At 55.5% G+C, this 24,283-nt stretch overlaps 2 protein-coding genes across 2 annotated transcripts in view; both read left to right on the forward strand.

Moving 5' to 3' along the window:
• The window catches only part of LOC134474832 (collagen alpha-1(I) chain-like), a 21,298-nt gene extending 2,895 nt beyond the window's left edge, over positions 1-18,403 (forward strand). Inside the window, exons 2-4 of the mRNA XM_063243670.1 lie at positions 1-483; positions 17,430-17,486; positions 17,846-18,403. Coding sequence (XP_063099740.1) covers positions 1-483; positions 17,430-17,486; positions 17,846-17,928 — 623 coding nt within the window. The 3' untranslated portion in view covers positions 17,929-18,403. The remainder of the gene's footprint in view (positions 484-17,429; positions 17,487-17,845) is intronic.
• The window catches only part of A4galt (alpha 1,4-galactosyltransferase (P1PK blood group)), a 29,420-nt gene continuing 5,579 nt past the window's right edge, over positions 443-24,283 (forward strand). Inside the window, exon 1 of the mRNA XM_063243666.1 lies at positions 443-24,283. This exon is cut by the window's right edge and continues 5,579 nt beyond it. Within this exon, the coding sequence (XP_063099736.1) occupies positions 19,255-20,316 (1,062 nt within the window). The 5' untranslated portion in view covers positions 443-19,254 and the 3' untranslated portion in view covers positions 20,317-24,283.

Consider the following 24,283-nt stretch of genomic DNA (forward strand, 5'->3'; position numbering starts at 1 on the left):
CCTCCCCAGTGCTTCGGTTTGGAGAGGATTTTAGGAAAAATGGGCAGAAGGAGAAAAGGACAGGTCAGCAGGGAGGGGGCCGGGAAGGGGACGGGAGGAGCTCACAGAGGGGCTCGGTTTTCCTGGGTCAAAAAGCGAGAAGCCGCCGGCCCTCATCCCAGCACCGTGCGAGGCCGAGGCAGGAGGGTCGCCAGTTTGAGCCCCGTCTGGGAGACCCGGCCTGGAAAGAGAAGGCTGCGAGGCGGGCGAGGCCAGGGCGCAGGCCGCGGGCTGCTGGCTCCGGTCCCCAGCCTGCTGCCTCGCGGGCGGGCGGGTGGGCGGGGAGGGGGTGCGGGCGGGGCGCGCTGACCCCGCCCAGCCCCGGGCGGCGCTGCGGGCAGCGGGACCGAGCTGCGCCCGCGCAGACGGAGGTCGCGTTCCGGCTCCGGGGACCGGGCTACCCGCCCGAGCAGCAGCTGCGCCCCGAGCCCCGGCCCAGGTCAGGTTCGTGGGTCCCGGGGGGGGGAGGGGCGGTGACTCCGGGGGTGACGCGGGGCCCCGCGGGAGGGGGACACCCGGGCTGTCGCTCCTCACCGCGCCAGGTGAGAAGCTGAGGTCCAGGTGCAGCCCGCGGGAGGGAAGAGGCGCCCCCGGAGGTACCCTGCTTTCTGCCAGGCCAGCCGGTGCCTCAGTGTCCTTATCTGTCACCTGGGAGCAGAACTTCCCGCCTTCTCCACGGATTCCGAGGGGCCTTTGGCTCCGAGAAAGGATTAAAGAGGCATCTCCTGCCTAGGCTGGAGGGGAGCGCAGGGGCTGTAATCTCAGGTCAGCACTTGGGGAGGCTGAGGCAGGAAGATCTCCAGATCAAGACCGGCCCAGACCATACAGTGAGACCTGTTCTGTCCTTCCCATACTGTCCCACAGCTTGCTGTTTGTCGCCGTATGCAAACAATAGGGCAGCCGCGTTCTGGGAGCCACAGGCAGGGTCCAGACCACACCCAGGCATAGCAGCAGGGACTTTATCACCAGGTGGGAGCTGCAAAGGGAAGCCCTCAAACCCAGGGCCAAAGTTTCAGAAAAGGAGAGGTGGCTGCAGAGATGCCAGCCTGGGTCACTGACGCCCTGATGTGGCATGGAAAGCCCGGCTCAGGGAACAAACCCCGAAGTGCCCCTTCCCACGGTCCAGAGGCCTCCTCTCTGGAGGTTGTGAGCTCCCTGGGGTCTTCCCCGCCCCCCCAGGTAGGGCCCTCTGCCCTTGCAGCCAGGCTCGGGTCTGAGGTGCACTGTGGCTGGCGAAGGGTGCTCCCCTGTCTTTAGTGGGGACCGGCTGGGTTAAGGCCCGACAGAATGTCTCCCTACCAGGGCCCCTATTTCTTTCCTTTGGTTTTTTGAGACACCGTCTTGCTGTGTAGTTGAGGCTGACTCTGGAGCCCAGGCTGGCCTCGAATTTGTGGCCTCCTGCCTCGGCCTCTGCACACACCCCTGCCTCCCCCACCTGTCCTGTTCTGTGTACTTCAGTGCTTAAACCTTGTTGCATCGAGTTTAGTTAAGAGTTCTCCTTTGATATTTAAGATGCTTCTTTGTGGAGCCCATAATTATATCCTGGCAACCACCAGCCCTACCCAGGGACTGCTGCCTGGGATGGGAGGCCCTGAAGCCTGGTGTGCGCTGAGAGGCTGAGGCAGGAAGTCACCAAAAGTGAGCTCCAGGCCAGCCCCAAACGGCATAGTGAGACCCTGTCTCAAAAAGACAAAACAAGCAAATGAAAAACAAAATGGGAAAGAATAACAAAGACCAGCTCCCTCCCAGCCTCTCTCTCACCGCTCTGAGATGGGCCAGTGCTGGGCGTCTGCCTGCCCTGCACCCCGGACTCCACTGCACAGCCGGAGGTGCAGGAAAGTCACCGGCCCTGAGGTCTCCAGGGGAAAAGTTTCACAAGTTCCTCCTGGTGCCTCGGAGCAACCTTGGTAGAGATGCAAATGCAGGTGCCAGGTGTGCTCTCAGCCAGCTTTCTGTGGTCAATAATACAGTGCCACAGGCTGAGTCAGAAAAAGAAAGGGCTTTTTTAAAACTGGGGAATCAAACCCCGAACGCGGTACCCCTGAGCTCCACCTCAGCACTTCTTTAGTCCTCTAAATTGTCCCGAAAGAACCGGAAATTGTGAGCCTCCTGCCTCAGCCTCCCCCAGTGCTGAGGTGACCACCATGCCTGGCGGTGAGGGCCTTTTGGCTGGCAGAAATCCAAGGTGCCCAGGCATCAATGACAGGAGTACCTGAGGGCTTTTGTATCCGAGGAGGGGAAGGCAGCACTGAATTCCTGCATCCTTTAGCCACCCACTCCCTGGCCTGCATCTGGGCTCAGGAGTGAGGAGCCTGCTGGCTCTGCAGAGCCAGTGTGAGCACCTTGCACACTTCCTGGCTGCACACTCACTGCCTCAGCTCCGGGGGTGCATTTCCAAGCACTTCCCAGAGCCAAGCAAACTGGATCTCGGGGAGCGCGCCCTGTGTGTGTGTGTGTGTGTGTGTGTGTGTGTGTGTGTGTGTGTGTGTTTGCACGCACTGTGGCTCAGGCTTTTGCATTTGTACTTGGCCGTTTTCTTTGCTGATGGGAAGGAGCTGGGCTGGGCCTCAGAGGAGGGAGGAGGTTCCGGGACTGAGGTCCCAGGGGACCGGGGTGGGGACAACACCAGCTGCCCCAGGGACCTAAGCAAGCAAAGCAGCCCGAGCAGGGGCTGGGAGGTCTCCAGCTCCCTGGGCCCCTCCTGGGCAGGGCTGTTCATCATACTGCCCCCCCCCAGTCCTCTTCCCTGGGAGGTGGCAGTGGTGCCATTCTGGTGAGGTGACAGACCCTAGGGGCAGGAAGTGTCCTCTTGAGGGTCACTGAGCTGAGCTCCAGGCCGGCTCCCTACCAATCACAGCCACCAGCCCTGTGGTCACTTCCTCTCCTGCCCATTTCTGGCAGGTTCGGGGAGGGCTCCACCCAGCATCTTGCTCTTGGCTGCTGTCCTCCATCTCCGCCTCCTCATGTCCTTCTGGATCCATCCCAGCAGGGCCACCGGGTCCAGGCAGGAGTGTCACAGCCTCGGGGTCCACACCTATATATGCTATGCCTGGTGTTGGGGGGGCTCGTGGCACCCAGGTGCCAGGCGCAGGGACACAGGGTGGCCGTCCACTCCTCGCTGTGTGTGAGGCAGAGACAGAGCCCCACCGGCCTGGCTCCCACCGGGAGTCTCAGCCTTCCTGCCCCCCCCCCCCAGGTCACACTCTGGACTCCAGTAATGCAGTCCACTGAGTCCCAGGGTGCCGGGTGCTCTGATTTATGAGGTACAGTATGATAATTGGATATGAGTACACCACACAGTGATCGAACCAGAGTACTTAGTGTTCCCATCGCAGCAAATGAGCTTGTGCCACGGGCTGGCTTCTCTGCCCTCTGTAGTCGTGATTACCCGTGATTACCCAGGGCCCTCCGTGGAGATGACAGGCCATCCAGACCGAGAGGGCAGAGAGTGCCCGGGCCCTGCAGTCCTGTGGGCCAGCTGATAGCATGGGTCTGGAGTTTGAGGCCAGGGCCTCAGAGGGCGGTGGACCTCCAGTGGTCACCCTGGAAGTCAGGGCGTGGCCCCGGGGCCCCCTGGGGAGTCCCTCTTATGGTGACCTGGCTTGTGGCCAGTGGTGGCGGTGAGTGTAGTTGTCAAGCTTTTCTTGGAGCCCTGAGAATCAGATGTAGGGTCTGTTTCTCTCGTTTGTTTTTGTGGGGGTTTTGTACCAGGAATTGAACTCAGGACCTTGCTCTGGCCAGGCAGGCGCTGTGCCGCTGAGCTACGTCCCCAGCCAGGGTCTGTTTCTCTCAACGCTGCAACCAAGGCAGTTCTTTGTCCCCATCTCTCTGTTTTCTCTTCAGTCCTTCCTCGTCACGGTTATAAAATCTTTTTTTTTTTTTTTAATCGGTACCGGGGATTGAACTCACGACCACCTGCTTGCAAGGCAGGTGCTTATGCCGCTGAGCTAAATCCCCCACGGTTATAAAATCTGAGGAGGCAACTTGTACTAGAGTGTCAGTGAACCATCTGGGGCAAAAGCCATTTATAGCTTTTTTCTAATGTTTGAGGCTGACTGCGTAATAAACTTATTTTTAAGAATAATTTGTCCCTCTATGGAATCAGGGTCCAGGGAAGTATGCTTTATCATTGCCTCTTGTAAACGCTCTAAGAAGGCAAAGGGAAGGCCCTCTTTTTCTTGTTGAAGAGCTGATAAGTTAAAATATTTGAATGAGTTAGTTTTATGGTTTTTAGCTCTTCATGTCTGGAAATGTTTCCTATTCCAATCTGCCATCCGGTTGCTAGGCCAGTAGGGGTCTTGGTAGGGACGGCTTGGGCTCTGGTGGGAACCGGTGGCTCCGTCTTCTGCTTTCTAAAATAGAAGAGAAGGATGCTCCTCTCCCACGGCGACAGCAGCTTGCAATGCTCTGGCCTCTCACTGCACGTCGATGTTGGATTTAAAAGCACTGGTATCACATCTTTCCAGTCCAGCTCATAGTCCGAGCATGTCCTCTAGGGACCTCAATGTACTTACCAGGGTCATTTGAAAGTTTTCCAAGGTCTAACTTTATCTGTTGTAAGTGGCGGAGAGAAAAAAGCTCGTGAATTCTGGACAGTCAGTCCGTGTGCTTCCTGTAAAGGCCAGTGCCCTGGAGGAGCTCGTAAGGGTAGGCTGGGTCCTGCAGGCACTCGGAGCCCTGGAAACGGGGAAGGGGACCCTCAGGCTCAGGACTGGTGGGCGAGGCTGTGATGGAGGCTGTGATGGACACCGCTTCTCCTTGGGCTCCCAAGGGTGGAGAGGAGCTGGCTGGTCCTGAGTAGTGGGTGCCTGGGTCAGGACGCCTGGCCCTCCTGTGGCTACATTTACACTTTGAACATAAATAATGAGTATTTCTTCTTACTGTAAAGAGAGTCTGACCATGGGACAGTGTTGACCCCTTTTCCTGTTTTTGATGGTGTTGTTACGGGCAGCTGAGGCCCAAAACAACAGCGCTGGGCCCTGGAAGGAGCCAGGCCAGGAAGCCAGAAGCCTGCAACCTGGGAGGAGACCACGCCTCCGGCTGTGGCCAGACTTCAAGACAAAAGGTCAAGCTGATACACCCACATCCCAGGACTGCGAGTCTACATCTGTGTCTGTCACCCTGAGGAAGCCAGAGGGGAAGTCACTGGTCTTTGAGTGCCTGCTTGCTGTGTGACTGGCTTCCCCACTGACCCCCAGTTTAATCAGGTTTACTGAGCGATTAATCCTACTGTTTGACCATGGTTCTGTCCCACTTGGCCCACCTTGCCAAGTTCACTTTTTTGGGGGTACCAGGGATCGAACGCATGATCAATCTTGCCAGACGGGCACTTATGCCGCTGAGTCAAATCCCCGGCCCCAAGTTCACATTTTGAATCCACCTCACTGTGTGGTTTTGCTCTCTAAAAGTCCCTAGAAAAGACAGAGTCCCTGGCAACCCTCTCGGGACCCCTTCTGACCCCCCTCAGACAGAAGCTTTCTTTCTCTCAATAAATAGATTCTGCTCTTAACCTCAGTTGTTCCTACAATTCATTCTTCAGTCTTAGAGAACACGAACTCCTCCCGGACGTACAGCAGCAGGCTGGGAGCTTCCTTCTCTTATGTCAGTGTGACTCCAGCTGTAAAATGGCATCACGATGAATTCTTACGTCTGTGTCCCAGTTTGGCTTCGGCGGTACGAGGGCCACACAGTGTGCAGAGAAATACTAACGGCTGTTTTGTGAGGGTCCAGCATTCCCCAGTGCTTCAGCATGCACTGCAAAAGAGTGAAAGATTTTGATAATAAGCTACCTATGTACGCAAAAAGAAAGAACTAGGTGTCCCCTCACTTCTGTTTGCTAGTGTCCTTGAGTTGATTCTACTCCAGGGCCCGTGGATGCCATCTGGAGAGAACAGAAGACAGAAAGTGACCAGCCATCCACCCTCAGACTGCGGTGTATGTTTATCTCCCCTGATAACCGGGAACTTGGTTTTTAAGCACAAGTTACTGTGACAGGAAAGTTCAAAGAAGGAAATGTAACTTTGTAATAAGCTGTTGCTTTTGTTCACTGGAAGGGGAGATGGGTGAAGGAGAGTTGGAGGCGGTCAGAGACTTCTCAGGCTGTATAGGAACTCGCCTCTGGAGACCCACGAAACAGCTGGAGGAGCCTTGCCCAAGCACTGGGGCAAAAAACTCTCCAGACTCTTCGTCCTGCAGCGAGCCCCCTACCATTCCTAGCAACAGGAGGATACCCTATTTTATTTAAAATCACAGTTCTGCAAAGGCACAGCATTTTTTTTTTTTTTTTGTCTTTTTCATTTTTATCTGTACCAGGGATCGAACTCACAACTGCCTGCTTGCAAAGCAGGTGCTTATGCCGTTGAGCTAAATCCCCAGCCGTCACAGCATTTTTTTATGAATACATAAAAGCAAAGGCTATTTATTCCTAATTAACATATGTAAGGCACAAATGCAGATCATCCCCCATCCCACGCTGTGAAAGGTAAGCAGTTGTGAATGCTGTCTCAGCCTAATCTCTAACTGATTTTAAAATCCACTGAAAAGTTTAGGGAGCTGCTAGGTTACTAGCAGAGAGATAAGTCTGATAGATAAGTGGGGATTTTTCTAAGGTCAGGAGCCTGTGGGTGTCCTGGCCAGTTCTCAGTTTCTGTTGGTGCACAAAAGCAAAGGTCAGTCTCCAAGGAACCCAGCTGTTTGTCTGGTCAGCATTCCACTGGGCTTGGCTTCAGTGGGGATCCACCTGAGAGATGCTGGGGAAACCTGTCCTCTGCTTTAAGAGTGGGCAGCTGTGGGCTGGGGATATAGCTCAATGGTACAGCGCCTGCCTGGCAAGCACATAGCCCTGAGTTTGAGTTCTGGTACCTAAAAAACAAGTGGCCCTGCTCTGAGAGGGTTTAACTAGCTGACAGAGTAACTACCATTTGTCAGAGTTCTCCAAGGGATAGTTAAGGCCTGAGCAAGATCATTACCTACTGCTCCTTAAGTTTACAATCCCATGCATATAACCCAAGGCCTCAGAGCCTCCCTTAGGCTAAACCCATCCCATGCCTGTGTTGCTTTTGGAAGGCGGCTCTTTCCACAGTGTCTCAGGTTCCATCTCTGCAGATTTGTCCAGAACACTGAGCTGGGCATGGCTTTCACGTGTGTCCTACGGGTGGGCAAAATACCAGTGTCTCCTCTGACCCAGAGACGAGCCTGTGTCCTTTATCTGAGATGACTCCCCTGTCTTCGGTGTTAGCAAACACTCATTTTCATGGGCTTAAATAAAGCTTGGAACAGTCCAGAGTCCTTTCTAATTCTACTGCCTAAAAATGAAAGCTCAAAGGGACAGGAAAAGTTACAAGAAACGCCAAAGAAAGGAAATTGAAGCAGAACAGGCTGGACATTTCCTCCAGAGCGCAGAGGGGGATCAGGGCCAGTCTGTCCCCAGGAAACCTGTCCTCCAGGTTGTAAGAACGGCCACCGGCCTGGTGTCATTTCACTGGGGGAAGGAGTCCGTGTTTCATTCTGGGCATGTATATTTTCTCAGTCTGAACTTGATTTTATTGAAGAAGACCCATTTTACAGGAGTTTATATTAAAGTCTGTGAGGGGTGTTCTAACGTTACCCTCTCTGGCACTGCTTGTCCAAAGCTGAGCAAGGAGTTCCAGGAAATCTAGTAACTAATTTAAATGCAACATGGGCAGGAACAATGCAGGAGTCAGAATGTCCTGTTAAAGAAGTATCATAACCTGATAAGCTTAGGTTTGTCATTATTTTAACAAAACTGCCCGAGGGGCAGGGCAATTATAAGCAAAGGTCAAAAACAAAGCAAAATTGGAAGCACACAAATTTGTTACCTAAACAAGTCCCAGGCCAGAGTTTGTGAAAAACAAACAAACAAAACAAAGCAAACTGTTACCTCTGAGTGTTGACCTCAGTGGGAGACCTCTACATGGCACAGGGGAAAGAAACCTCCGATCTGCCAGATACATGGTCCGAGTTCCTGTTCTCCAAAATCAAAGAATGAATTTTAGGAACAACGGAGGTTAAGAGCAGAATCTGTTTATTGAGAGAAAGCTTCTGTCCCACAGAGAGACAGAAGGGGTGCCGAGCAGGTTGCCGAGGACCCGCCTTTTCTAGGGTTCTTCATAGAGCAAAACTATGAGGTGAGGCGGGTCCAAGGTGGGGAAACCATGGGAACTTGCAAGGTGGGCATGAGGCGGGACAGAACTGTGGTCGGCCAATAAGATTCCAAGTGTAATTGCTGAGGGAAGATTGATTAAATCGGGATCCAATAGGGAAAGAGTCACGCGTGTAGCAAGCTGAAATAGGGCCTTTGCCTGTAGGGGGTTGGGGTAGTGGCTCCGGCTTCCTCAAGGTGACCAGGGTATCAAGGTGGTGGACGGCGGTTTAGAGTACCAGTCCCCGGGTTTATCCCGTAACAGTCTATCTAACTTAGCTGTCCATGCCACTGAGACGCTGCAGACAGGAACACTGCTGGGCCACAGAGCCAGAGTGGACCCTCCAGCCTGCTGCTGGCGCCCTCTCCCCTCCTCCCTCCCTTTCCAGCCTCCTGGTCTCTGTCCTGCCCGCTGCTCTTGTGAAACCCCACCCCACCCCGGGAAGTGAATCTAAACTGAGCTACATCCCCTCAGCACCTCTTAAAAGTTTTCTTGTCTTCATGAGATTGGGTCACCATATGTGCTAATTCTGTCCCTCTGCTGACCAGCCTGGTCAGTTCCACATCTTGCCTGTGGTTCCTCAACTCTTAAACACTAGTTAACAAGGAGAGGAAGCTGAGCGTGGTGGTGCACACCTGTATATGAGAGGCACACCGGTATATGAGAGGCTGAGGCAGGAGGATCTCTTGTGAATTCAACATTAGCCTGGACTACATGTATAGTGAGACCCTATCTTGAAAAATCAAAAGTAAGTAAAATAAAATAACCAGCAGGATCTGCCATGTGGGAATCAGAAGGATTGAGCAAGGGAGTGTGTGGACACTGCTGACCAGGGACTGTACCCTGCGGGCCCTTGATGTTCTTGAGATCTCGTGGCTCTCACCTGCCCATGAGTTTTAATGCACGTCACTCACCCTGGGAGCAGACGTCTCAGCTCACCAGCAGCACGGGCCGTGTATGTGATCACAGGTGTCACTCCTGGGGAGAGGGCAGGCACGCAAGAGACAGAAATGACAGCCGTCATCGTGGTGTTACTTGTAAAAGCCAAAGATAGGAACGAAGTTTCCAGTGTCAGGACAGGAAAGGGGGACATCAGAAGCTGGCACACCTGAGTCACAGGGCAGGGACAGCGTTGGGGGGCCCCAGGCTCTGTGTCCCTCAGCGTCCGCGGGAGAGGGACAGGCCAGGGTGCCCAGGATACCAACGGGCTTGGCACTCGAGGCCCTTAGATAGAGTATGTGGCTGGGTTTGCTGACCGGCACACACCTATTAGTGCTAGACCAGCCTGGGTCTGGCCACTGGCCCCTGGACAGGTGTCCCTGTTAATGGACAGCTGTCCTCAGAAGCCCCTAAACTACCCAGCCTGCAGAATTAGGTTGCAGGTGTGCTGACTGCCATCACAGAAGGTTTTCAGGGTGCATCTGTGGGCGACAGAAAGGGGTTAACTAGGCAGACAGTGAAAGCCCTCAGCCCAGAAACAGGGTGTGGCCTGCAGAGGGGAGCCGGGTATATCTGTGGGGCCTGGGAGATGGCTGCACTTCAGGATGAATGATCTATGCTGGGTGTGGTAGAGAAGGCCTGTAGTGCTAGTGTCTGTGGAGGCTGAGGCAGGAGGATCTCTGCAAGTTCGAGGCCTGCCTGGGATACATCAAGAGAAGAGTTCAAGCCAGCCTGACCGCATAGTGAGACTGCCTCAAAAAAAAAAAGAGCAAGGTATAAATTGTGAGTGTCTTTGTCCCCTGCCTTTGTTGCAGTGGCCTCAGAACTGCTGGGTCCCTCACCAGTGGGACCTGGAAGGCAGCTTTCATATGAGAAGCCCTGGGCTCACCACCCTCATGTCCTGGCAAGTCAGGCTCCAGTGGCCCCAGCATGCCAGCTGCCTCATCTCCCCACCCCTGGGGTTTGTCCCCACCTGGCACAGACCAACGTGTGTCCCCAGAGAGCTCCGGACAGCCCCAACAAGTCACAATAAATACACTGAGTGGGGTGGGCCACGCTGGTGGCCCCCAAGTTGCGGGAAGCCAGTACCGAGGTGTCTGGAAAGCTGGGCAAACTATCACGGAGTCCAAATCACCAGCCGCGAGTCAGCTTGGGGTTCAGTTTCAATGCAGTTTGCAGGAAGTGCAGGGCTGGCGGCAGTTCGTTACATGACGGGTACATGAATTAAGTCCTGCGTTGTGCAGCAGGCTCGGTCGGGGCATCCCGGGAAGGAGAGGAGGGCGGCTGAGTGGGGCAGGTAGAGTCCCAGACATGGAGTCCTTGGAGCAAGCTGGGAAGCTGTGTGTGTTTTTCTAGGTAGGGAAAACACAAGTGGTACATCCGGACGCAGCTGGCTGACCCATGCGTCACCTGGGAGAGGCAGGCAGGCACAGACAGTCCGGGCTACTGAGCCCAGCAGGCTCCCCGGGCGACAGGCAGCATCAGCATAGTCACGGCCACTAACTGATGTAAACCTGTGCTGTGCAGTCTGTAAATTGGCTCCTCTGTGGCTCTGCCTCACCCCTGCACTCTCCTGGCCCCAGCCCTACTTTAATCTAAGTGCACTCAGGACTGAGAGCGCAAAGCGCCCTGAGACCGTTCTTTCAAAGAGAGGAAACGCGAGCCTGGCTTTCCGGTGCCCGGCCATGGATGTTTCCGCCGCCAGCCTTGCCCAGCTGATGAAGGGCACTGCCTGCCACTTGTCCTTCTGCCTTCCCTGGAGTGGAGTTCTCAGGAAATGACAGAGAAGTGCAGGACCGGGGTCCTCTCCTGAGTACCTGGGGGGCCGCCGGGAACCCTCACCAGGTCCCGTCGGGCGCTAACTCAGCAGTGATGGGGTAGCCCTCCCTCCTGCCCAGCGCCTGGGCTGCCAAGGTGACCAAGGCACACGTTCCCCCTCTGAGCATCGACCTCCTGCCAGGTCTGTTTGCAGTAGCGAGAGATTAGAGAAGCCACATACAGAAGTGGAGTGGATAACAACGCTGATACTGCGAGCACCGTGCCGGCCTCCAGTGCCGCTCACTGCCTGCTGCCCACGTTCGGAGGTCACCGTGGGGACGGAGGCTGAGCTCAGTCCCCACCCTGCCCACAGGGCTGGGATCAAAAGTGGTAATTAATCTGGGAACCCCTGTCTGCATTGCAAACCGTGTCCAAACTCGAATTACCACTGTTAGGCACGGAGTTGATATACCCAGCCTGGCGCTCTGAGGGTACCGGGAGATCAGGAGGCTTTCAGCAGCACCCCAGCAGCGGGCAGTCCCGGGAGCACCTGTGTTTTCTCTCTGAGGCCACCTCTTCCTCCAGCTGGCAGGGAAGGGTTTGGCTTCCCAGGGGCAGTGTGAAATTGCCACCTGAAACTTCTGTTTTGTTTATTCTTTTAAAACAGGGTCTTACTATGTAGTCCAGGCTGGTGTGGAACTCATTACATAGCCCAGGCTGGCAACCCTCCTGCCTCATCCTCCAGAGTGCCGGGATTACAGGCATGGGCCACCACACTCAGCCAATTCCTCTTTTCTCTATGGCTTCTGGATTCCAGACATAACTAAGAAAATTTTCCTGCAAGGTGTGGTGGCACAGGTCTGTAATCCCAGCATTTCCAGGCTGTGGCAGAGGGATTGCTGCAAATTGGAGGCCAGCCTGGACTACACAGTGAGTTCAAGGGCAGCGTGAACTACAAAGTGCGACCCTGTCTCAGAAAAAAAGGGGGCTGCGGATGTAGCTCAGTGGCACAAGGGCCTGCCTGGCAAGCACGAGGTGGTGAGTTTGATTCCTGGTACTCAAAAAAAAAAAGCCAAACATACAAACCCAGCATAAGCATCCGGCCAGAAATAAGTGCATAATAAACGCTTGTTGAAAGGAAGGAAACTTTGCCAAGCCTTGTCCCGGGGCCTCTTCTGAGGTGTGAACCCCCCCTGGCCACCCCACACCCCAAGACCTCCCGTCCAGAAGGCCCAGTTACCCTCCCCTCGGGTCTGGGACACTGCCTGCATTGTACTTGAAAGTTTGGTTTGGCTCTTGGGGTTTCTTTTGTTTCTTTGGTCTGTTTGATCCTTTGCCAACGGGCCTTGTTTTCAATCCTGAAACTTTGATATTTGCATCTCTAAAGAGCTAGCTGGTTTTTCCTTCTGAGTTTCCCTGTAGATGGTTTTGTTTTGGTTTACTTTTGGTTTTTTGAGACAGGGTCTTTGAGTCTAGGCTGGCCTTGAACTCACTGGGTAGCCCAGGCTGGCCTAGATCTGCTGTGATCCTCCTGCCTCAGCCTCCTGAGTGCTGGGATTACAGGCCAGGCCTGCGCCACCACATCCAGCTTCTAGAGAGCCTGGTGTGTGTGTGTGTGTGTGTGTGTGTGTGTTCTACTATGGCTACTGATACAGGGGAAGGAAACCCCCGACCTGCTAGATGTCCCATACTAGTTCGAGTTCTCTAAAATCAAGAATGAATTTGAGAAACAACAGAGGTGAAAAGCAGAATATATTTATTAGGGGAAAGACAGCTTCCGTCCCAGAGTCAGAAACGGGTCCTGATTGGGTTGCTGAGGACCCCGCCTGCTCTGGGGTTTTTGTAGAGCAAAGCCCCAGGGTGAGGTGGGCCCAGGGGGAAAGATAGGAAATCGGAAGGTGGCGTGAGGTGGGACAGAGCCATGGTCAGCCACTACGGACGAGTGTCACTGTCCAGGTAAGATCCATGAAACCGGGACCCAGTGGGGAAGCGAGTAAACAGCAGGCGGGCATGAAGCTAAATGGGGTTTTCTCTGGGGTGGGGGTAAGTAGCTATTCTGGGAATCGAACTCAGGGCCCTGTGCCTGCCAGGCAGGCGCTGTGTGCTGAGCCACAGCCCCAGAACCTTTCACCTCTGTCCCGAGATCTGGCCCTCGGCAGTCTGGTCCCCCCACAGTTGCAAGGTGGCTGGGCTTCTGCCCTGGCTCCGGGGCAGCCGGCCCTGGCTTAGTCCTGTTGGGCTTAGCTCATAATGAGCCTGCTGCGGACAGCTGAGCTTGGCAGGGACCCAGACAGGACAGAGGATGAGAGCACAGCCCCGCTGTGGCTGGAGTCACCCCTGCCCGAGCCCTCAGGATAAAGACACAAGGCCAGGCCTCCCCGCCTTCCTGCCCGGGAGAAGCAATAACCTGTAATGGGTGTCACCTGGTCCAGTAAAGTCCAGACAGACGTCACCCTCCGGGTGGGAGACAGGACCCCCTGACGTCCTTCCAGACCTGCGCCTTGTTCTCTGGATCACCCAAGGGTCTTTTATCTTATTGGTTGACGTATTTTTAGCCCACGTTGTACCCACATTGTGATTTTGCTCTACAAAACCTCCTCTAAGGGGCTGGGGATTTAGCTCAGTGGCATAAGTGCCTGCCTTGCAAGCGTGTAGTCATGAGTTTGATCCCCAGCACCGATAAAAGAAAAAAAACTCCTCTAAAAAATGGGGTTCAAGGCAGCCCATTCGGAACCCTTCCTGTCTCCCGAGCTATCTCTCCTTCAATAAAATTTCTAGTCTTTCCAGGCATGGTGGCTCACACCTGTAATCCCAGCACTCTGGAGGCTGAGGCAGGAGGATCATTACAAATTTGAGACCAGCCTGGGCTACAAAATGAGCTCAAGGACAGCCTGAACTGCATGGCGAGACCCTGTCTCAAAAAGACCAAAAAATAAATAAATACATTTTTTAAAAAAACTTGGCTTTCTTCCTTTGAAGACAAGCGGCTTCCTGAGGCCTGGAACTTAAGCAGCCCCCATCCTCCTCGGCCCAGGCGACCATGCTGATGCCCATCAGGAGGCCAAGGCCTGTTCCTTTGTGCCCTGTCCTGGGCCTCCAGCCCCTGGAAGGGGGAGGCAGGGCGAACCCCCTGGTGCACACAGTTTTGCTTCTGCCCATGGATAAGGGACTCCAGTGCCCCACATCCCAGGACAGACGCTCCTGGCTGCTGACCCTGCAGCCCTGCCACCAGGGACCCTCCCGCAGCTCGGAGCCCCGCGTTTGCCCTCTCCCACATGGGGTGCAGCGGCATTAAGGCCTCCGCTGTGGAGCAGGAGCCGGATACCTTGAATACTGATGGGGCACAACCTGGTTTCCCACTGGAACCTGCTGTGCCCACATACAGAGCTTCCCTAAGGTCCTTGGGCAGGACTATTTTGGTAATAATTTCCAGGCACTGTTTGGTCAGCTTTGCTGTGCTTTAGTTTTGTTTTTTAATCTTTCTCTTCTGATGACCAGCTTCATTCTAGGATTGGGGAGGGGAGGGGTGCAGTACCGTCCAGAATCCCATGAGCCACTGGGGCTCCACAGCGTTCTGAGGCATCTTTGAGAACCCATCTAGAGGCGCAGGTGTTTCCGGTTTTGTGAGCCAGGGTCTCCTTAGCTAGCCCAGGCTGGCCTCAATTTCCTGGCAGTCTTCCTGCCTCAGCCTCCCGTGTGCTGGGACTACAGGCCTGTACCACCACGTGAGGCTAAAATAGTGGTCAAAATTTGTTTGCTGAAAATTGACCAAGCCACCTCCTCTCCTTAACGAGAGAGATCTGACCACAGATGTCTGGCCTTTGTGTTCCTGCTGGCGGGGAGTATTGTCCCTACTGGAGGCCTTGAGCGGTAGAGCCAGGGTAGCAGTCAAGGCAGCTAATTCAGACAGGAGTTGAATATACAGCCAGAGAGGAGGCGGGCTTGAGACCAGTCAGCAGAAATGAAGCCCTGGAAGCTGTGGCTGGAGGCCAGGCCCAGGAGAAAGTGGTCACGCCTCCAGGCCTCCCTGAGGGACACACAGTAATTGGAGATTATGCCATACTTAGTTAGCATCACCGTGAAGTCCAGATAAGCATCCTAGGGCAGGTGGGTGAACAAAATATCCAGACCTATCCCTTCCCACATTCAGTCTTTATGTCTTTTTTGCTTTTTGAGGCAGGATCTTGCCATGCAGTTCATGTTGGCCTTGAACTCAAAGCAATCCTCCTGCCCAGCCTTCCGAGTGTTGGGATTAAAAATTGTCATTAAAATAGGGGATGGGGATTTAGCTCAGCGACATAAGCATCTGCCTTGCAAGCCGGCAGTCATGGGTTCGATCCCCGGTACCGATAAAAAGGAAAAAGACAAAAAAAAAAAAAAAAAATTGTCATTAAGCTGGGCTCAGATTTGGGCGCCTCCTGCCAGGCATGGCGGTGCATCCCTGTAATTCCAGCACTTGGGAGCTGAGGCAGGAGGATGAGGGTGAATTCGAAGCTAACCTGGGCTACAGAGCAAGAACCTGTCTCATATATATATAACAAAGCCGTAGTGACCCTCCTGATTCAGCCTCCCAGGGCCCAGGGATCACAGGTGTGTGCCACCACACCCTGCTTCCTGCTTCGCATTAAAAACTATAGTCCTGATATTTCGGGAGGCCTGCTTTGGTTCTGTTGGCTACATTGGTTTCTTTGCTTCTTTTCTGGGAGGAGGGGGACTGGGAATCAAACTCAGGCAGGCACCGCACCACGAGCTGCAGCCCCAGCCCGCCATTTCTGCCTGCCTACACGGGCCGCCGGCCTCTTCTGCAGCCGCAGGGCACAGCACCTGTGTCGCCCTCCCCTGTCCTTCCTGTCACCACCCGTCCCTGCGAGGCTCTGTGAGTGATCTCAGGGACAGATGAAGCTTCTGTCCCGTGGCTCTGGAGCCCTGTGAGGGGCACTGAGGAAGCTGGCATCCCCTGGCACAGTGTGTGAGGAGCTCGGTGGTGGCCACGGGTGGCACAGATGCCAAGTGTGTGCTCTCTGCACTGTCCTGCAAAACCACACAGTGCAGAAACCCAGGCACAGTGTAGTGCTTGCCTGTAGTGCCCCTGTGCCAGGGGAGGGTAGGTACCTGGCACCAACAAAAAGGTGTATTCGATTCAGAGAAACAGAGCCACATTATCCTGAGTATCAGAAATATGCTTGAATTTTTACTATTTGATTCTTTTAGCCCAGGCTGGCCTTAAACTCATAGGGAATCCTCCTGCCTCAGCCTCCTGAGTTCTGGGGTGGGTGTGCACCATCACGCCCAGGTCAGGATGTGTGCTTCTCAAGTGTTCCTGGCCTGGAGGTGGGGCTCATAGGTCCCATGTGGGCCGGGACTGGGCCTGGCCCAGGAGCCCATCGAGGACAGAGGGGCCAGAGGTCTCCCATGTCTATGCCTGGCAGCTGCAGGGCTCTGTCTGTGCCGGCCCCACGCTCTCCTCTCCCTCCACTTCCTGCCCCAGCCAGCTCAGGGTCCTCACAGCAGAAGCCATGGAGGGCTGGGAGAAGCCAGCAGGACCTGCCAAGCTCCGCCTCAGCTCGAGGCCTGTCGGGGAGGGGATGGGAGCATGCTTGGGGCCTGAGGTCAGCGGGAGCCGGGCTGCAGCCTGCATGCAGCCTCTTTTCCCGAGCCTGGGTTCCCACGCCAAATATGGTGCTGCCCAGCCCGGCAGCAGCCATCGGCCAGCAGCCAGGTGACCGGGCCGGGTCACGCGCAGGCCCACGTGGGACTTTCTGCCCACGGCGGCCCCCTGCAGTCAGAGCTCTCGGCCAGCCGCCATCCGTCTGCTATTTGTCCATCTGTCCACCCTCCTGGTGGCGCACATTGGGTTAAAAATGCTCAGAACCAAAATAGCCTCTCTCCCACGCTCAGGGGTGGGGAGCCAGAGCTATGGTTTGCACCCCAAGTTAAGTAAAAGGTGCCACAGGCGAACCCAAGGGCAGGGAGGAGGGTGATAGGAACCCATGGTGAGTATTTAAGTTTAAAAAAAAATGTATCGCAGGACAGGACCCGCTGTGTGCCCTGCTCAGGGGACACCAGGTCTGCCCCCCCTTCCAGTGTACATCCCACCCCACCCTCCTACGCAGCACAACTGTCACTGTAACCTTTTCTTTTTTGTTTTGAGACAGGGTCTCAAAAAGGGCCTTTAACTTGCAGTGATCCTCCTGCCTCAGCCTCCCAAAGGTGCGCACCACCATGGCCAGCCCTGAGTTGTCCTTTTAAAGTGTCCCTCTGGCTGCCAAGGGGGAGGCAGTCAGTGGGCAGGGCAGTCACCGAGGGAGAGAACTGGCTGCCTGAGCTCCGGGTGTGATCCCTCCATCCCGCCCGATGGTGCCCAGCTCCCTGCTCAAGGACTCCTGGCCCTCGTCTGTTTCCCCAGGCTCCCCCTTCCCTGCCCCCCAGAGCTGATCCAAACCAAACCTGTGGGCAGCAAACAGATGCACTGTGGCCTGGTGCCCAGGAGGCTGGGAAGCCCCAGTACCGAGGTCTCTCCATCTTTTGCAGATGGATTTACGGGTGTCCAGAGGGCACAGAAAGGCTGTGCCCCTGCGAGTGAAAAAGGTTGGTGACTGAGTCTGGACTGTCTCCCAGAGTGCCAACAGCAAGGTACCCAGGTTCCCTGCCTCCACCTGCCAACCTGCTTCAGCCCCAGGCTCCCAGATTAGGGGAGACCACTGAAGGGTTCAGGGTGCCCTGGGGTGGCTGCCCCCACCCCGTAGCACCCAGACCACATCCGGTTCATTCCTCAACTCCCCGGTACCAGTATTCCTGGCTCTGTCCTAGAAATGATGCCACTGTGCCCTGGGCTGCTGAGGTCAGAGGAAGGTGACCGGGATGCAGAAGGCACTGGGGCTGTGCTGGCTGGGTTGCTGTTGATGGTAAATACCACGCAGGTGACCAGCACCTCTTGGTCCCCCAAGGTCTCGTTGGCCGCAGGAGATGGGGCTACATGAACCGGCCTGGATCCCCTGCCCTCCCACTTGAGGGCCGTGGGACTGCGTGAGCTGCAGAATCTCCTCAGGTCTGTTCACCCTTCTGGGTGACCTAGGTGAATGTGGGGTCCCCGGGGCAGCTGTGGAGGTCTGAGGAGCTGGTACAGTCAGAGGCCGGGAAGGTCACCCGGTGTGTGTTGGTTGCTTTTCTCTCTTTGTTGAGATAAAACACCTGATACTCAAAATTAGGGAAGGGAAGATTTATTTGTTATGGTTTGGAGGTTTCAGTCCATACGCAGCTGGCTCCAAGCAACAAGGTGGCGTGGCGGTGCAGCCATTCATGGCCACCTCTGCAGCGAAGTGTGAACTGGGTAGAGAGAGAGAGACGGGCCTTCCTCCAGCCCCGCCATTACGCTGTCAGCTGGCTCCACCCCTGGGCACTCACATCACCAATCTGAGTGCCAGACCACGAACCAATCCCAAATGGCCACATCCATGATTGTACGAGGCCCGGGGGGCCATTGGAATATAAACCATAACCCAGCACGTGTGGGCTCACATGATTTATTAGGTGGGTAACGGATGAATGAGTGGACATAATGTGGGAAGACGGGGCCACCCGTGCACACAGGAATGTCCCTCGACACCAGGGACATCACCAGACAGGGACATGGAAAGCTGTTAACATTGGTCAAGGTCACAGACCCTGGTACAGGCTCCCTGTCCGTCCCTTCCTGCTCCGTGCCTGTGCTTGAGGGCTGAGGCCTCCAAAACTGGAGACCCCATGAACATCCGGGGCTCCAAGTGCCTGGACACAGCCTGGTTCAGCCTCTGCCCGCATGATGCCAGCCCTCCAGTGCCATCCCTGGGCTGTCGGTCCCCAGGCTGCTCATGTGCCAAGGGGCACTGCCATCCCCTCCCATGAGCCCTGCAGAAGCTCGACCCCAGCTGCGCACCATGCGTGACCCTGGCCCAAGCCTCTGCAGCTTCTGCGGTACCAACTGAGACCTCTCTGTCATCTATGGCTTTGTTTATTGTTTGTGTGTTTTGCCTTTTCAGACAGGGTTTCACTATGCAGTTCAGGCTGGCATTGAACTCACTTCATAGTTCAGGCTGGCATCGAATTCACAAGGATCCTCCTGCCTCAACCTCCTGAGTGCTGGGATTACAGGCATGTGCCACCACGCCCGGCTCATGGCTATTTTGCTACATCCCCAGCCCATTCTTTATTTTGAGTGCCAGAAGTATTGGTGAGTCACCAAATTACCCAGGTTGGTTTGAACTAGTTTGCAGTCCTCCTGCCTGAGCCTCCCAGAGTGCTTGGACCGCCGGTCTTCCCATCTGAATCTTGGTGCCCCTCTCTTGCAGACTGGCCAGTTCCGTGATCTGGGGATACCATGTCCAGGCCCCAGCACTGCCTGCTGCCCCTGCTGCGGGGCACCCCCAGGCAGCGGGTCTGCACCCTGTTCCACGCTGGCCTCATGCTCTCATGCTTTGTCTCCATCGTGATCTACTGGCATGTTGGGCGAGACCCCAAAGACCAAGGCTACCTCTATACCCTGCCTGTGGACATCCCCTGCCCCACGCTAGGGCCTCCAGGCCCACACAACAGCACCCCATTTGCAGGCAGCAACATATTCTTCCTGGAGACTTCGGAGCGGACCAACCCCAACTTCCTGTTCATGTGTGCGGTGGAGTCGGCAGCCAGGGCGCACCCCGAGGTGCTGGTGGTGGTGCTGATGAAGGGGCTGCACCCCGGCGCCCCCCTGCCCAGGCACCTGGGCATCTCGCTCCTCAGCTGCTTCCCCAATGTGCAGCTGCTGCCGCTGGACCTGGACGCGCTCTTCCGGGGGACCCCGCTGGCCGCCTGGCACGCGGGCCTGTGGCAGCGCTGGGAGCCCTACCGGCTGCCGGTGACCTCGGACGCCGCGCGCCTCGCGCTGCTGTGGAAATTCGGGGGCATCTACCTGGACACGGACTTCATCGTCCTGCGCAACCTGCGGAACCTCAGCAACACGCTGGGGACCCAGTCGCGCTACGTCCTCAACGGCGCCTTCCTGGCCTTTGAGCGGCGCCACGAGTTCCTGGCGCTGTGCATGCGCGACTTCGTGGCCAACTACAACAGCTGGATCTGGGGCCACCAGGGCCCCCAGCTGCTCACGCGCGTCTTCAAGAAGTGGTGTGGCACCCGCAGCCTGGCCCAGAGCCTCAGCTGCCGCGGGGTCACCACCCTACCCCGCCAGGCCTTCTACCCCGTGCCCTGGCAGGGCTGGCGGAGGTACTTCGAGGACATCAGCCCCGAGGGGATGTCGCAGCTGCTCAATGCCACCTATGCTGCCCACGTGTGGAACAAGATGAGCCAGGGCCAGCGCTTCAAGGCCACGCCGCAGACACTGCTGGCCCAGCTGCAGGCCCGCTACTGCCCCACCACGCACGCAGCCACGAGGCTGTACCTGTGACGGGTGCTGCTGGTCACCGGGACGGGGACAGAGGATGGGAGACCGGGCTTTGATCAGGGGCTGCCACCATGGGGCTGTGGACAGACAGAGGAGGAGGGGCACGGGGCCAGGCCCTGCCCGTCTGTCCCTCCAGGCCAGCGTGGGGGTGGTGGCCACGTGCTGGGTCAGAGTCCTGTTGGGTCAGAGGCTGCCAGGGCTATGAGAGCATCTGGGGCTGTGTAGACCACAGGCAGATAGAGTGACTGGGATTTAGCACTCGGAGGCTGAGGCAGGAAAATCGCTGTTGAATTCAAGGCCAGGGGAGCTATGTAGAAGACCCCATCTCAGAGCAGAAACCTCGGATGGGTCCTGTGGGGTTTCCAGGCTCTGCCCTAGTGAAGCCTCGATCTGTTTCAACCTCACTGGGGCTTCAGTAGGGGCCAGGGCTGTGGGGCTGGCTGGGGGCCTGGGAGAGAGGCCGGGCCAGGGATCTGGGAAGCACCAGGAGTGTCCTGCCAGAAGGCCTGGGCTGGGCCTGAGGAAAATCTGAGCTCAGCAGGGAGCGGCACAGGCTGGTTCCTATTATGGGTTTGGCCTCTGAGGCCAGGTCTTCTGGCCAGGATGAAGGTGATGACCAAGACGGGAACCTGGCAGGCACTCTCAGAAGTCGCCAGAGAGAGAGGCGTTTATCAGCCCAGCAGCCAGGCAAGGGGGTGAGCTGCCTGGCTCCAGGCGTATTCAAGAGCAGCCAGTGTCCCTGCCAATGACAAAGGAATGTCAGTTCATTGCTTTCCAACCACAGGACCCTTGGGATGAACCAGGGTTCTGGGCTTTTTTTTTTTTTTTTTTTTTTGTCTTTCCTTTTTATCGGTACCGGGGATCAAACTCACGACTGCCTGCTTACAAGGAGGTGCTTATGCCGCTGAGCTAAATGCCCAGCCCCAGGGTTCTGGGCTTTTTAAAAACTTCCCCTTTGAGCCAGCATTAGATGTGGCAGGTCTGTAATACCAGCAGCACTCGGGAGGCTGAGGCAGGAGTCTTTGTGAGGTTGAGGCCAGCCTGGGCTCCATTCTGAGTTCAAGGCTGACTTGGGCTTCATAGCAAGACCATGTTTTAAAAATAAACAGGCAAGGGCTGGGGATTTAGCTCAGTGGCATAAGCAACTGCCTGGCAAGCGTGAGGTTGTGAGTTTGATCCCCAGCACCAAAAATAAGTAAATAAATAAATAAAATCAACAGGCTGTAATCCCAGCACTCTGGAAGCTGAGGCAGGAGGGTTGCTGCACAGGTGAGGCCAGCTTACACCCCATAGAGACACTGTCTCCAAAACAAAACAGCACACACGAGGCCCAGCAGTGTGAGTTATAACAGCCAGGATGGAACCACTCCAGTACCAGAAGCTTGAGAACTGCATTGAGGCTGGTTTCAGGGGTGCCCTGCTGAGCCTCAGCGCCTGGACACGCAGGGAGGCATCCTTTAAGCAAGTCTGTGAGAGGTCTGGCAGCATGGAGTATGGGGACGCTGTCCCATCATGGGGCCCAGTGAGGATGCCAGGCTCTCAGCCCTCAGATGCACCACTGATGCCAGCACCCTGGTCCCCCAGCTTCTGTCTTGAAATCGCACTGCCCACTTCCAGGTTCTGGAGACTATTAGGCAGCAATATGTTGTTTTGTTTTTGGGGAAAAAGAATCTTGCTGTTTCCTAGGCCAGCCGTGGACCCTTGGGCTCAAGAGACCCTCCTGCCTCAGCCTCCTAAGTAGTTAGGCCCACAGTTATGTACTGCCATGCACAGCTGAGTTAGCAGTAAAAAGGAACGGGGTCCTGATACATCCTTCAACACAGGCCAGCCCTGAAAACTTTATTCTCAATGAGAGAAGTCAGACAAAAAATGTCATAGAGCTGGGCCAGCCATTCAGCTCAGTGGAACAAGGGCCTGCTTGGCGAGCATGAGGTCCTAAGTTTGACTTATGGTACCAAAAAGCCACAGAGCTTGTGATTCCACCTCCATGAGATGGCTCAGGCGACAAAGCGGAGATGGAGCACGGGCTGGAGGAGGCGGCACCTGGGGTTTCTCTCAGGCCGAGGAAAGGTTCTGAACCTTTCCTCTGAGGTCAGTGGTCACGGCCGTTAACTCAAACATGACTTGGGGTAAACTTTACGGTGTGTGCCCTGTGTCTCCGTGGATGGGGACAAGGACTCTGTGAGGTGCCGGCCATCCTGTGACCCTCAGATCCCCGAACCGGCAGCACCCCGACTTCAGCCACAGGAAGTGGCTCTGAGGGGGAGACCGCAGGTGTGGTTCTGATTCGGCCCTTTGCCAGATTCTGTGGGGCCATGGCCAGGCCCACTGGCCCTGGGCACCTGGGGAATAAACACAAAGGCCCCCGTGCTCGTGCAGCCCTGCGGGGCTGGCGATGGTGACGTCTGCACAGCTGCGCTCTGGGGCTGCATCCTGGTGGTCACTGGCTCTGTCCCCAGCCTGCCCTCAAGTGACAAACTGAAACTGAAGGACAATGGGATGGCAGCAGACCGGACAGGACACCCAGGATTGGGTGGAAGGCAGGTTTCTTTACACTGATGGCACTGGTTGGGGTCATTCCTGATAGAGTTATTTCCAAAAGATGAAAAATATTAACAAAAGATGAGAAATATAAAATAAAAAGCGGCCTTTATTCTGAGAACATGGAGAGAGATGACCGGCACCCCCACCGCTGGCTTCCGGCAATCTCTCCGGCGGACACGCGGCGTGGGGGCCTGTAAATAGCCTCGGTTTGGGGTGGAACCTAAGGTGGGCATTAGGGATGCACAGGTAGCCCATTGGTCCTAGGTTTGGCGCCATATGTAAATTCCCAGGGGCGGGAAGATGGCGTCACAGGTAACTTCCTAGGGGCAGGGCAAGATGGGGCTTCCTGCTTCCGGTTGTGGCTTTCCTGGCTACAGTGTCCTGCCTGGGCCAAAACCTTTCAATTCCCAAGGTATCAGGCGGCCCAGTCCAGGGCTTATGTGGGAGCTGCAGGCTTGTACATCGGGGACTGGTTTATACCACTGTCATCACGGTTCCCAGCTGTTTCTAGAAGTCAGAAGCACCTGGAGCTGGAGCAGGAGTTCTTACTTAGGAAACTAAGACACAGCATCACACTGACAGGGCTGGGACTTTCCTACAGGCCTCCAAATAAAAGTGACAGGGGTCACAGCGGGGGGAGGGCTTGGCACCACTGAACTGTACCCCTAAAGTCAGGCATGGTGCACACACCTGTAATCTCAGCTTTGGAAGCCTGAGGCAGGAGGATCGTCACAACCTTGAGGCCAGCGTGAACTGTGTAACACAGACCCTGACTCAAAGGAAAAAAAAAGTGGAAATCCCACACAGAATTTCTCTCCGGTTTCAGGGAAAGTAAACCAATTCTGCTTTCATATTTTGCAACTTACTCCTGTAACAGCAGCATGACTTCCTCATTTTTCTGTCATGAAATTTCTTATCTTTTTTGGGCAAGGAAAACGCATGACTCGGATGAGTAACTGAGCAGAGGGGAGCCGGGCGCAGTGGTGCACATCTGTATCCCAGCTTTTGGGGGCTGAGGCAGGAGGAGGCCAGGCTGAACCTGTCTCCAGATTTATAAACCAGGGCTGGGTGCGGTGGTGCACGCCTGCAATCCCAGCACTCAGGAGGCCGAGGCAGGAGAATCATAGCAAATTTGAGACCAGCCTCAGCTACAAAGTGAGCTCAAGGCCAGCCTGAACTGCATAGAGAGGCCCTGTCTCAAACAAAAAGACAAAAAAAAAAAAAAGAAAAAAGAAAAAAGAAAAAAGATTTACACAAGACAGTGTGTCTTTACAAAAGACACACTAAATTTGAGGCCAACCTGGACTACATAGGGAGACCGTGTCTCAGAAAAATAAAGAGGTTTACAAACAAGGGGAGATGCTGAGTGTATCTCAGGAGGGGCACAGGCTTAGCATCACTAAACTGTACCCCTAAAATCAGGTGT

This window comes from Cavia porcellus, unplaced genomic scaffold (assembly GCF_034190915.1).
Source record: "Cavia porcellus strain 051 isolate PalLab524CR breed Dunkin Hartley unplaced genomic scaffold, mCavPor4.1 scaffold_40, whole genome shotgun sequence".
NCBI classification, from domain to species: Eukaryota; Metazoa; Chordata; class Mammalia; order Rodentia; family Caviidae; genus Cavia; species Cavia porcellus.